A 14,117-nucleotide genomic window follows, 5' to 3' on the forward strand; every position below is an offset into this window, starting at 1 on the left:
ATATATATATATATATATATATAGGGCATTCTTTTTCCGGAGCAGAGGGGGTAGTTACCCATCCTCCAGCTTGAATTCAGTCTCCATGGCAACTGAGAGCTGCACTGCCCCATTAGCATTGATAGTAGGGCTGAAACAATTCTGGAATTAAATGTGATGATTAATGAAATGATTGCGACTAATTATGTAATTGAATAATTGTTTACTGGAGTAATCAGACTCTGAAACGTCCCATTTGTTTAGAGAACAACCCACTCAGTGCAGCGTCTAAGCCAGGACTGTGCAGGTTTATATACAAGCTTCTCCATTCTGTGTCGCTGTATAGATTTTACGTCTTTTTTTTTGTCCAGCTGTGATGCCAGAGGTCTTCCTCTCACCTTCTGGATGACCTGTTGTCTCTTTGCAGATGAAACGGTGACCCTGTCTGCCGTTCTGGAGCGCCTAAGTCCTCACCTGGCTCAGATTAAAGTGCTGCACAAAGTCTTCTGCACAGGAGTCGCCGAGGTTCCCCCCGCCACCCCAAACGTTGTGCGAGCCTCTCACCTGCTGAATACTCTCTATAAAGCTATCATTGAGTATGACAGCGTCGGAGATGCCTCCGAGCAAGCGGTCTGTCTTATGTTTTTAGTTTCCTATACCTCTACCATGAAGGTGAAGTTTTAAATCTTTCCAAAGAAACCAAATGATCTAAATGTTAGTAATTCTTTTTGTGCCAGGTGGCTCTGCTGTTCTCTCTGTGGACTGAGACGGTCAGACCATACCTGGAGATCGTGGATGAGTGGATTGTTCACGGCCATTTGTTCGACCCTGCAAAGGAGTTCATCATCCAGCGGTAGGTGACAGGAGTCCTCACACATTTCCATGCTAAAGTATTCAAACCCTTTGAACTTTTCCAGTATTAGTTGCATAATTCTAGCACATAGTTCATTGTTATTATACAATGGACCACAATGAGTAGGTCACAATCGTCAAGAGAAAGGAAAAATTATGCATAGATTCAAAAAAAGTAAAAAAAATAAAAGTGTTGAATTTGGTTCTACTATGTCATGACTCATAGGCTAAATACAAATAAGAGATTTCCTTTTGTAATTAAATTTAAAAGGATCAATTACCTTTTAAAAAATTTCTTGGTCCATCTCAACATCCCGATAAAATAAAAACTACCGGTAGTTGGAATAAAATTCTTTTAAATTTTCTTCCTTGTTTTGTTTTCCAGAAATAAGGATGTCCCAGTAAACCATAAAGACTTCTGGTACGCCACCTACACCCTGTACAGCGTGTCGGAGATGGTGGACAATGAGGAAAAGCTGAACGACGCAGCCAGCGGGAGCTCAGGAGGGGATCAGGGCTCCAGCAACAGGCAGCTCACCATGGTGTCCTTCCTCAAACCTGTGCTGAAGCAGATCATCATGGCTGGGAAGTCCATGCAGCTGCTGAAGAATCTGGACTGCAGGGAGGCTGAGGATTCTGGGAGATCCTCCAGAGGTCTGTGTTTGTCCCATTAGTAGATCGTATTTGTTTTTTTCCTCCCCAAATAAATTAAAGAAATAACACGACTTCGCAGATGCGGAGAGGAAGAGTTTGTACACATTGTTTCTGGAGTCTGTGCAGTCCCGCCTGAGTAGCCCAGAGGAATCCCCAACAGACAAAGTGACCGAAGAGCAGGCCACCACCAGGAGTCTGATCAAGATGCAATCCATTGTCGCGCAGCACCTGGAGATGGAAGACGTCCACGACCCGTTGCTAGCCATCAACTTCGCCAGGTATCCAGTAGCAACAAAATCAAGTTTTTTTGGCTTTGCTGGGAAACAATTTCTCACTATCTATTATATTTCGTTTTCTTGTACCATAAGCTGGTATGTATGTACAGACTACAGAGCAGAGGTCTGCATAAACTCATCATCCCCATTGCTGTTGTATAATGTGGAGCTTGTAATGATGCATTTCTCTTTATTCTACAGGGAAGAATGAAAATACAACAGGACTTAGACTTAGACAGATTTATTTTGTAATTTTGTATACACTCGTGTATACAAAAAGAAATTTCATGTAAAACAGCTCTAGCCAATTTCATTTTTGAAGTGCAGCCTTGAAAAACATTCATAAATACATAAAAAAAAAGTAATATAAACAATTTTAAAAAAAATATATAGATAAAATAACCCTTTTTACACAACATTCAGCTGTATAATGGCAGTGGGGAAGAAACTGTTATGGAATATATGAAACGTGTTTTCATTTATTTATTTTTGTGCACAAGCTGGAATTTATTGTGGATTGGCTATGAAAGAAGGCGAACAGGAGCAGCTGTAGCCCTGAAGAGTTGTACAATTTGTTTGTAGATCCCTTTACAAGAATATCATTAAAAAGAACCTTGTCGCTGTTTAAAGTGCAGCCAGTTTTCAATAAATATGATCTGACAGGGCACCGCCACAGATCCTCTCTTTACTTCTTCTACTCTACTGCAGTTTGACAATCAAAAAGCCTCCTGAAGGAAAATTTTCTACTCAAAAGTGTCAAAGGAGGAGCTGTTTCTCCTAACCTTGAAAGACACAAAGCAATTCTCACTGTTCCTATTTCAGAGATTAAATCACAGATTCTGACAAAACAGATATGATACCAGCAGCTACATGTGTCATCATGCGCAGGCATATTTGACTTATACTTACAACTTTTATTGTCATTTTATATACACAAAGTGTATGCAAAACGATATTTTGTTTTGTACACCTTTCATAAGTGCAGCGGTGATCAAATGACAGAAGTTTTCATGGCTGCGCCTGTAGGCAGCGGCCTGATACAGCTCTCCCCAATTCCACAAATGTTTGTTCTGATTGGACTGTGGGCTCAGGACTTCTAATTTTTAATCCCAGCTATACGTCCCACCTTAAACACAATGGATTCTCGTGTGTTTGAGAAAAATACCTTCAGAATTTTGATGTTTCCCCCCATACCTAAAAGGGCCAGCTAATGGTAGGAAATAGACCAACAGTAAAGGAGTCATCATCTTCATGTTAAAAATAGGGCTGAACAATCTCCCCAAAAATCAAACATTTTCCTTTGCATTAACCACCAGCTTGTACTTCTTTTATGGTTTCAGTTTTTTCATTACCCCATGAAAGGTTGCTTCTCCATTGTTGCAGGACTGTAGTTTAACCTATGTGTGAAATATGACTTACTTCCATTTGTATGCGTGTGTCTGTTTGGCAGCTGCAACTCTCTTTACCTCTCTCCGTGTTGGCAAACCCTCTTAAATTGCATAACTGCCACCTAAAGGGCTGCAGACAGAAATGTTCTGTCTTACTCTTTTTAAATGTTATGTGACCAAAATTGAGTACTTGAAAACTGCGTTTTGTTAAATTGCCCAGCCCCAGTTAAAACGTGTTAGTTTTTGAGCTTCAACTAAAACCTGCTGGAAAATCCAGAGTGTGAAAGCGGCTTGTTTTTTGTTTTCATTTGGGCTCTTTGCTCAAAACAGAAAAGCTCACATGAGTGCGCTCCTTCTGCGCTGACGTCAATCCTGGAAGGGGGCTAACATTAGCCCGCCTTGCTAAGAACACTCCTTTCTCTATTCCACCCAAAGAGGTGATTCCAATCAGAAACTCACCAGCAGGCAGTGGGAAAGGGTTGTTGGTTGTGTAGCTTTTGACCTTTTGTGTAGTAGACCTGGAAACAATGGTAAATGATCCATACAGCAATATACCTAACAGTATCTTATATCAACATGAACACACATTTACACATCAAATTCTTGTACCCTCGCAACAAAAAAGGGCTATAAAGGGGTCTGAATAAGTGCTGTTTATTTATTTTGATCTAAAGATGATTAAACAAAAATTTTAATTCTTTTTTTTTTTTTTTTTTTTCTATGTAAAATACCAGGTTATGACTCCTTTACCACTTGTTTGAGGGCAGTGCTCCAACATTAACCCAGAGCTATCTAAGGATTTTACAACAGCTGCAAAAAGCATCTGGTTCTTCAACAACTTGCTAAGGGGTTTTAGCTAGTAGCTGATTATTGACCAGGTTTCTCTTTTCAATCTTAATTGTATTCAGTTTATTTCTATAGCACCAATTCACAACACATGTCATCTCAAGGCACTTTACAGTTCACCAGATCATACAGCCAAGTTAATTCAAAGTTTTCTATCTAAGGAAAACCAGTTGATTGCATCGACTTGAAGGCAATCCCTCATACTAGGCATGCTTGTAGCGACAGTGGAGAGGAAAAACTCCCTTTTAACAGGAAGAATCTTAATGAGATCTACCCTGATTTAAAAAAAAAAAAAAAAAAGAAGGAATCTTGCATTCATTCAAGAACCAGTGGGGGTCCATGCATGGATTTAAACCTATATGTTCAGTTTTCACCCCATGTGGTGTTTTTTTGTTTTTCCTAAAATAGCACAAAATTAAAACTTGTTCAGAATGTATTTCTTTTAAAAGTAATTAGGTGCTAAGACATTCCTGCATGTGAAGATCTGAGTGACCCAGCATCCCCTCTTCCTCCTCAGACTCTACTTGGAGCAGAGAGACTTCCATGAGCGTTTCTCCGGAGGCGACTTCATGGTGGACCGCTCCTCTCAGTCGGTCACCTGCCAGACCTTCGAGCTCACCCTGCGCTGCTGCCTTTATCCCCATATTGAGAGGAGGTACATCGAGTGCTGCGGGAACCTCATGAGGACTTTGAAAAAAGACTACAGGTAAGCGAATGAGTAAATGAGCACCTCCAGCTTCAGTGGGATCATATCCAGAGCGTTACTCTGTTCCTGTTTCCTCAGGCTGCTAGAATACCTCCAAGCCATGAGGAAATACTTCCTGCTTGAAGCTGGAGACACCATGTACGATTTCTACACCGCCATCTTCGATAAGGTGCAGGAAAAGGAGAGCTGGCAGCAGCCTTCTTTTCTCAACGTGCTGCTGCAGGAGGCAGTAGGACAGCGCTACCCAGAGGACAGTGGAAGGTACTGCACACCTTCGGTTTTAATACAAAAACCATGAAATACAGAGCAAATGTTTCCTCTAACATTTTTATATCCAATAGGCTGTCGGTCTTTCTGGAGCCTCTTGACCCATCCAGGAAGAAACATCCAGTGAATAATTTAGAGGTCCTGACCCTAAGTTACAAGGTAAAAAAAAAGTTATTTATCATTTATTCATAACGGGTAAATCTGTGATGTTGAGGTTCGTTTGGTTTGCTTTCCACAGGTACCCTGGCCTGTAGACATCGTGATCAGCTCTGAGTGTCAGAAGATCTACAATCAAGTCTTCCTTCTACTGCTGCAGATTAAATGGGCTAAATACAGTCTGGATACGCTTCGGTTCGGTGGTAAGAGTTGAGATTAGAGCTGAAATGCTCACCTGCATCACATCTTTGACACACGAATGTCAGAATGTTATTTACTGGTGCTTTATCCTCAGTGCTGTTGCTTTATATTTGTCTAAATCACTGGAAGTGCCCCGCTATAGATGAGGTGTTCTTTGGGTAATGCTAAGCATGTCTTCCTTCCAACACGGCGTGTCAGTTTGATGTTAGGGATCTTATATTTATTAAAGGATTTCATTAACTTTTGCTTTGTTTTTTCAGATTTTGCAGAAGTCACAAGGAAACTGGAAGGATCTCCTGCAGAGGAAGTGAAGCTGAAGCAGCCGATAAACCAGCAGATTCACAGGATGTGTCTTCTGCGAGTGAAACTGATGCACTTTGTCAACAGCCTCCACAACTACATCATGACCAGGGTAAGACAATGCCGTTTCTGCATAGACTCCCAAAGCTCAGATTACATCTGAGGAAGATAAACCAAAGCTTCATTTTATATAATTTCTAAATCATTATTTTATAACAGGTGCAGCGTCTGACACCTTTAATAAAAGCTATGACATATTATGCATTTAGTACTTTCCTCAAATGTTTATAATCTTGAATTTTTTCCCCATTTTTATCAAAACAACAAACTTTAGTTTATTCTCTTGAGTGTAATGGCCCAGCATATTTCCCAGTAGGTTTTGACCAATAGAAATCTGAAAAGTGTGGCATGCATTTGTATTTAGCAATGCAAAGTCAGTCATTTTATTGAACCACAGGAGTGGCCAGCTGACCAAAGTTACTCAAAGAGAGCAGGAAGGACTTAAAAAAAGACCCAACAACATCTAAAGGCCACATTTGCTTCAGTTAAGGTTTCCCACAATGCACCTTGAAAGATATTGTCCATCTATGCTCACTAGACAAGCTGATAGATCATAGAATTCTTTGCAAGAGCTTTCCTTGCTAAACATCATGGGATTTGTTTAGGGGGCGAGAAAGAACAAAGTAATGGTCATCTGAAGGTCAGTTAATGGTCAGTTAACTGCACTATATAGTCTCCTCTGTATACAGTGAATAGAGCACCATTAGGACGCAGCCTCTGTGTTTTGGAATCTGCTTGCATATTGATTCCCAAAGCTGGGGTCCTTGATTAACCACTATGGGATCTTCAGATCCACTACAGATATGAACTAAACAACAAAGAAATAAGTAACATACTTAAAGACACATATAAAAAATAAATAAATAAATAAAAAACACTAGGAATGAACAAAACCAACTACTTTTGTTGTTGAGGCTGCTTGTATTGTTATTACACCCATGGTTTACTGATATTAGGGCTGAAACAATAAATCGTATTCATCGTGATTAATCAATTATTGAAATGATCGTCAATTAATTTAGTAATTGATTAATTGTTAAATAGAGTATAGAGACTCTGTCAGTATGTTCAATCCAGAACTCCTCAAATAGAAAAATGTTTGTTTAAACTGGTTTAATTTAGTAAAATATCTTCTAAAAAGAACCTTTGAGTATCTGATTATTAATCGATTTGTAAAATAATCATTAGTTACAGCCCTAACTGATATTATAGAAATGTTTGTATACTCTACCAGTAGTTTGGGTCATGAGTTGACTATGATTGCGTTTTGTGGGTCAGAAGCAGAAATGTTTTTGACCCTCTGTGCTAGCAGACCACTTTGGACAGCAGATTGAGAAGTCATGTCAGAGAGTTATTTGTTCATTCAAGATCACTTTCCCTCTAGATCAAATCCCACACCAGGGAACCAAAAATATGTCTGATTAGTAAAGGATGATATCGGTTTCGTTGGCAAGAAACAGCTCTTAGCTTAGCTTAGCTGGCTGTGGTGTTTAAGGGGAGCTCAGACTACCATAAAGCGGCGCTCTGGGTCACATGACTGATTCAGTGACAGATCTGACCCTCTGAAGTTAACCTGGCGAGTTTTTGAGAAGGGCCGCCTTCACGCAGCATCGATGAGCAACACCATCTTTATATTTACCTGAAAAATTATCAAATTAAGCTAATACTTGGGTCAAAAGATATGTAGTGTCCCCAATTTATCTGATGTAAAATAACACTGCATTTCTGAACAACACCACCATATAGCCACAGTAAACTAAGGTAGTGGTGGAGTGATGATCTGGGCTGTTTGATGCTTCTGGACTTTCTGTGATGAATGAAGCCATGAGTTATGCTTTCTGTCAAAAAAAAAATCTTCAAGGAAAACGTCCAGCCATATGCTGGTGATTTGAGACGAAAATTAATTTGGGTTCTGCAGCAAGAAAACAATCTAAAACACCAGGAAAATTACTTGTGAATGACGGGGAACAATATGATGACTTTGGAGGAGCCTAGTCAAAGTCCTGATCTGGATCCTATGGAGGTGTGGTGGAATGACCTTTAAAAATGCTGTTTAATCTGGAAAACCCTCCAATGGAAAAAAAAAAAAAAAAAACATAATTCAACAGAGATTGAAAAGACTCGACTGCAAGTTAATGCGAGCTCCTGCAGCTGTTGCTAAGGGTAACCAAAATGGTTGGTAGATTTAGGGTCCAATCACTTTTTTTCACAGGGTCATGTAGGTTGGATTTTTGTTTCCCTTTTATGGTAAAAACCTTAATGAAAAAGCTTTTTTTTTCTTTGACTAATATTTAAAGTTATGATACATTTAAGTGTGACAAACATGCAAGAAAAAAAGAAAACCGGAACTGAGTGATTGTTTTTTTTCTCACCACCATATGTTGTAACAACAGCTGTGAAGTTTTTTTGGGGCCGTGTTTCTGCCAGATCTGCACATGTAGAGACTGAGCTTGAGCTGTTTTATAAAGCAGGGGAACTTTTGGTAAAGTTGATCTCTGCAGCAGCCCCAGTTATCCCACCACTGTGTTGCTTTGCTTCTTTTAGCTTACTTAATCTTGACTTTCCATGTAAGACTCTTTTCCCAACTTTTTATTTTTTAGTAGGCGAAACAGTGTCTCTAGGGTTTGGGTTTGATTGCCGTTACAATTTAAATGGGAACGGGCGAGGAGCAAACTTATTATTGATAAACAAAACTAAATTTAATAGTTTGTGTGGCGGGCAGCATACTAATTCAATTTTTTAATTTAATTGAACTTTGATTAGCTTTATCTGCATAAATGTAGATTAACAGAATTATCAAAGCTGCAAATTTTTTTGTAAATACAATGAAAAAAGTTACAATACAATTTTGAAAATACAATAAAAAGGTAACAAATATATAGACATATGGTCTGTTACAAAAACATTATAATGATAATATAAATATTCATACATTACACTTTTTACATCTATACTATTGCAATTTGTTTTTAAAAGAATACAGATTAAGAAAAAAGAATCAGATCTAGACGAATCTGGTGTTTTTGCTTTTGTCCCTCAGTTTCTGACATAATGAGACATAAGCTGCTGGCTTTAGTTTCTCCCAGGATGCATTGCATCTTGGTTGGTTCAGGAAGAAATTCAAATTTGAGCTACTTCACGTTTTATTTTTTAGAGGAACTGGGCTCTGATGTGTTGCAGTGTAACGGAAGTGTGTCTCTGTCTGTGAGCGGACAGAACAGAGTAACATTCAACTTTTATTGTCATTACTCTGTCACAAGTGCAAAGAAATGAAATTCCCTCTCTGCTTTTAACCCATCCCTTTGGGAAGCAGTGGGCTGCCATTGTGCGGCGCCCAGGGAGCAGTGTGGGGTTAAGGGTCTTTGCTCAGGGACCCAGAGTGGCAGTCTGTGGGAGTGGGTCTTGAACTCAGAACCTCTGGGATCCAAACCCAAAACCCTAACCACTAGGCCGCCACTCCCCTGGTTGCCCATATATGCAGGACAAATATGCATATATGGGCAACCAGGTCTGCCTGTGTCTCTATGGCCAATGTGCCGTCACTGGGCTTTTGTTCCTACGATTAAAAATGATCTGACAAGGTGAGTGAAGGTTAAGTTGGATTCAGTGTCTATGCTCTAAATATTGGTTATATTTCATAGAAACATTTCATGTGTAGCTGAATTAAAAGCTTTTATTGTTTAATGGGTGCCGTTCAATGTTTTTCACACTGGAAAAAATTGAAATCTAGACAAGTCATTTTTTTCTTGGATTGAGGAGGAAAAAGAGACATTTTAGCCAATGGAACAAGACAATTTTCATTTAAAATAAGAAATTACAAATGCATTGTCTTATTTCAAGTGCATATTATCTAATAATCTTATTTTAAGAGTACAAATACTCATTCCATTGGAAAACTATCTCATTTACCTGCTCAAATTAAGGGTAAATACGCTTAATTTAAGAAATGTTTTACTTATTTCTTGATAATTTTTCCGTGCAATAAAATAAGATTTAAACTTTAAAAGTGTGTTGTAATGTTATAACTTCAGACAGCATCAGTTATAAAACATCAGTAACAGTAATAATCAGTAGGTCAGGCTTTTTAAAAATCGGTGATCCGCCAGAAAACAGCCATAGATGCACTGAGCATTTAGAAAGCACAAGCTCCTATTCCACTTCTTCTGTTTGAAATCTAGTTCTTTGTCTTGCTTTTGGATAAATGCCTTCCTTGTTTGTTGACAGATTCTGCACAGCACTGGACTGGAGTTTCAGAACCAAGTACAGGAAGCAAAAGACCTGGACCAGCTGATCAAGATCCACTACAGATACCTGGCAACTATCCATGACCGCTGTCTGTTAAGAGAAAAGGTAAACGCCTTGTGCTGAATTCTAAAAGCAGGCTCAATTCTTCAGAACTCGCGATCAAATCCAGCGCTTCATAGTACTTTTCTCATTAGAATATAAAACCATATTGCCAATAATCCACCACTGCTTTATAAGATAACATCATTCAGAGAGAGCCACTTTTTACCACTCCTCTCTAAAAATGCCCTCCGGATCTTCCAGATATCTGTCCTCGCCTGTTTACCTACCCTTCAGGTTTTATATAGAGTTCCAGTCTGGAACAGTCTGAGCATAAAAGTAGGATTTATATTTGCTCAAACTGATCCATTTTTATCTTACTGGCAGAGACGATCATCATTCAATTAAAAATGTTCTGGTCTCAAGCTTCTAAAAAGCTCTTAAATATCTAAAGGCTTTGGATGAGAAAAAGGCCCACAGTATCATTGATACTCCACCTCACCAAAAGGCATGGGGTGCATTTCCACATATTCATCCTTTGTTTTACACCACACCCACTTGAAATGTTTGTTGCCACACTGGTATCATCTGACTAATGCGCCTGATCCCAGTTAATGTCCCAGTTCGGCTCAGCTGGCGTCATTTATTTATTTAGGCTCTGTAACCTTTTCTACTCCTGTTCTAAAAGCTACTTTTGTTTTAAGAGTTTTTCGCTACACAGCTTTTAAAAAAAACTGACTAAATCTAGCAGATCTATAAAAGTGTCTGCTGTTGTAATGGGGAATTGATCAGAATATTATTTTTGATCAGGACATATCATTTATATCCCATATCAAAGAGGTTTCTAGAATTTCCTCATTTAATCTGCGCAATATTGCAAAAATTAGAAATCTCCTGTCCAGGGGTGATGCTGAGAAACTAGTCCATACATTTGTTACTTCAAGGCTGGACTATTGTAATTCTTTACTATCAGGAAGTCCAGAAACTGTAGTTAAAGCCTGCAACTGATCCAAAATGCTGCAGACAGAGTTCTGATGAAAATTATCATCATGTCTCTCCTATCTCTTCATTGGCTGCCTGTTAAATCCAGAATAGAATTTAAAATCCTCCTCCTCACATATAAAGTCACAAACTTAATTGAAAAAAGACCTGCTGCACTGATGCTATTCATGTTTGAGTTTCACAGCCGTTTAATTCTGCAGGAGTCAAACTACAGCAGTTTTTTTTTTAATCACATTGGTTTAATGAGCTGAAAATCAGTTAGCACTGCAACTTTTCTCAAAGCATGCTGTTGTTGTGAATCCCGGGGAGGAGAGAGAAGGTCTCGCTTCTAACACTCGTCTTTTTTTAGGTCAGCTTTGTCAAAGAGGCGATAATGAAGGTTCTCAATCTGGTGCTCATCTTCTCAGACCGATGGAGAGCTGGATTTGGAGCTTGGAAGTAAGACCTGAAAAACATGCATACTGGATTTTATTATTTTCTGTCTATTGACCCCAAACTTTGAGCAGGGATCGCCATGGTGACCGTCTTTACCTGATTTTGTGTTTCCTTCCAGGATCGAGTCTATTGATAAGATGGAGTTGGATTTCAAAAACTGCCACATGTTCCTGGTGACGATACTTAATAAGGCTGTTCGTCGGGGCTCATTTCCTCATCGTGAGTAAAACCTGTTGATCTGGGCTCCCGAACATCACGGCTTCACTTTCTGCAGACAGAGATGATGATCAGGCTCTTTTTCCTCTTTTTTTGCAGTGGAGTCTCTGGCCCTGTCTCTGAAGGCCGGATATGAGCAGTGCTGATAATTCGTTTCATTCTTCCATCACTTTGACTGTTTTCACTACAGTAAGCAGTGACATGGAGGCTGCCATCTTCTCTTTGTGGATCAGTAACTTATATCAAGTTTTGGCAGCCAAAACATGAACAGCTGTATTTATTTCATGAGATGCGTGGTTTTTTTTTGGTTTTTTTTATAAAAGCAAATAGTCATGTTGATTGTAAATAATGTTATTGTACTGTACATATCTGTAAGCACAAATAAAATGTCAGTGATGTTTGATTACTAAAAATTTCACAAAAGTACAACGGAGAAGGAAAATAATAAAAGGTTAGAGAGCCTGTTTGGGACCTATAAAACAAGTTTTATTCAGAAATATACAGCTTTATAAATGAGAAAAAATATTTGCTTTCCAATAAAATAATAAACTAAATCAACAAAAAAAAACAACTAAATGTTGGAACTGTAACTATACAGTTTCATGTTTACATCACTTCTTTTCATCCCAGTGTTTTTCCCACTGCTGCTCACCTTTATTTATTAAGGCTGCACTTTAAAAAACGAAAAATTCTAGAGAGCTGTACTAAACAAAATTTCTTTTTTGTATACACTTGTGTGTACAAAATGACTAAGTCTTAACTAAATATGAGAAACAATCTTTAATAAACTTGTATTTTTAATTTAAGGTCTTATTTATGTTGTCCATTTTTATAGTTGTTTTTTTTTTTTTTTTTTAAAGAAATTTGCATTCATTAATTTGTTCTGGAATTTGAATTTCTATATGGGAATAATGTTCTGTGGCTGAACTACAAGCCCCATAATGCAGGTAAATAAATAATTGTTGGCGATGGTTAAGCATGGGGTTAAAAACTCTGGAATGATGCATCGAAAAAGTATTTTCACAAAATTAAAATATATGCTAAAACTAGCGCATACAGTTATAAGGTGAAAAAAAAATTTCTCCTGTCTGATGCTAGTTCGTTCATATACATTTAAAGTATGGGTTGCTTTCAAACAACCTTTTGTGAAGAAAATTTGTCCTATAATTTTGTTTTTGTCTCTGTAAGAGTCAGATGTTTATTTGAAAATCATAGGTGGGGAATGAAGTGCAGTTTGATTTATCAAGGTGAAGAAGTATTTAAGTAATTTGTGTTCCATAACTTTGATTCCTGTTTGAAGTTTTGAAAGCCTTAATTGGAAAAGGATGAATATTAAAACTAAAAAATACTTGAAAATTATAAATTGGAGAGTTTGGAGTCTAACAATGAAGCATTTTCTTATGCAGTGGGAAAATCAAACTCCTTTCTTGGGCGGATTATTAGTTATTCTGAAAAAAACACTTGTTTTGAGGCGTAATTATCAAAACAATGCTTTAGTGTATACATGTGAATACTAAAGTACCTCTTGTTGCAGTTTAAACATATTTTTATAGCAAAAGCGGGATTGGTCCTGTCACTTTCAATGTCTACGTTACAATGCAAGTACTGTTCCCTCTCTTCAGATTTTGCACGCTTGCACCCTCAAACCCTGAAGTTCTCTATGTGCACACTTAGTGTTGGGCTTAGTGTGATTATTTGGACTGGGCCAGACTCTCAAATTTTTTTAGACTGTCACACTAAAAGACCAATAATGGAGCGGGTTACATCTGGTGAGCAACTGTGATTAGTTCAATTGTTTTTCAGTGTGCTCAGGGACCAGAACGGTCGTGGAAATTGTAAATGGAGCAGGTAAAGCAGAAATAAATTGCAATTTTAAAGAGGATTTTAAAATTCAAGTTGAAAAAGGAATGACCCATTTTAATATGCGATTAGGAAAAGTATTTATAATTAGATTTATGAATTGGTTATTTTTTATTTTTAAATCTCTCTTTTAGAAATGGAATTTGAAAATACATTTTAAAATGCCAGTACTTAATTATGGATTATAAATATAATTTACAGAGAAATAAATATATTTACAATTCCTCTTTTATAATTCCTTTTAAAATGTGTAATTAGAAAATGCTCTCTAAATTGCCTGATTTATATGTTAAGCTTGAAATCGCTGATTTACTTTTGTAGTGACTCATTAGGTCTTCCATATTTAATAGGATATTAAGTTGTTTAATTGTGCATTTTGCAATGTGATGGGATTTAATATTTGACTTGTATTACATTAGCATCTCATAACCCACCGTTTTAAAGCGTTTACAAAAANACCATAAAGCGGCGCTCTGGGTCACATGACTGATTCAGTGACAGATCTGACCCTCTGAAGTTAACCTGGCGAGTTTTTGAGAAGGGCCGCCTTCATGCAACATCGATGAGCAACACCATCTTTATATTTACCTGAAAAATTATCAAATTAAGCTAATACTTGGGTCAAAAGATATGTAG

The 14,117-nt window shown here is 37.8% G+C and overlaps 1 protein-coding gene across 2 annotated transcripts in view; it reads left to right on the top strand.

Annotated features, from left to right (window-relative positions):
- The window catches only part of tubgcp5 (tubulin gamma complex associated protein 5), a 28,499-nt gene extending 16,446 nt beyond the window's left edge, over positions 1-12,053 (top strand). Inside the window, exons 11-23 of one of the 2 annotated variants that reach the window (XM_015391476.1) lie at positions 407-609; positions 717-832; positions 1,217-1,485; positions 1,565-1,763; positions 4,512-4,700; positions 4,779-4,961; positions 5,042-5,126; positions 5,206-5,326; positions 5,585-5,736; positions 9,909-10,034; positions 11,320-11,408; positions 11,524-11,624; positions 11,721-12,053. In XM_015391476.1, the coding sequence (XP_015246962.1) occupies positions 407-609; positions 717-832; positions 1,217-1,485; positions 1,565-1,763; positions 4,512-4,700; positions 4,779-4,961; positions 5,042-5,126; positions 5,206-5,326; positions 5,585-5,736; positions 9,909-10,034; positions 11,320-11,408; positions 11,524-11,624; positions 11,721-11,767 (1,880 nt within the window). In that variant the 3' untranslated portion in view covers positions 11,768-12,053. The remainder of the gene's footprint in view (positions 1-406; positions 610-716; positions 833-1,216; positions 1,486-1,564; positions 1,764-4,511; positions 4,701-4,778; positions 4,962-5,041; positions 5,127-5,205; positions 5,327-5,584; positions 5,737-9,908; positions 10,035-11,319; positions 11,409-11,523; positions 11,625-11,720) is intronic. The other variant, XM_015391477.1, reaches the window with a different exon arrangement.
- Positions 12,054-14,117: the final 2,064 nt, after the last annotated feature.

This window comes from Cyprinodon variegatus, unplaced genomic scaffold (genome assembly GCF_000732505.1).
Source record: "Cyprinodon variegatus isolate N-32 unplaced genomic scaffold, C_variegatus-1.0 Scaffold544, whole genome shotgun sequence".
NCBI classification, from domain to species: Eukaryota; Metazoa; Chordata; class Actinopteri; order Cyprinodontiformes; family Cyprinodontidae; genus Cyprinodon; species Cyprinodon variegatus.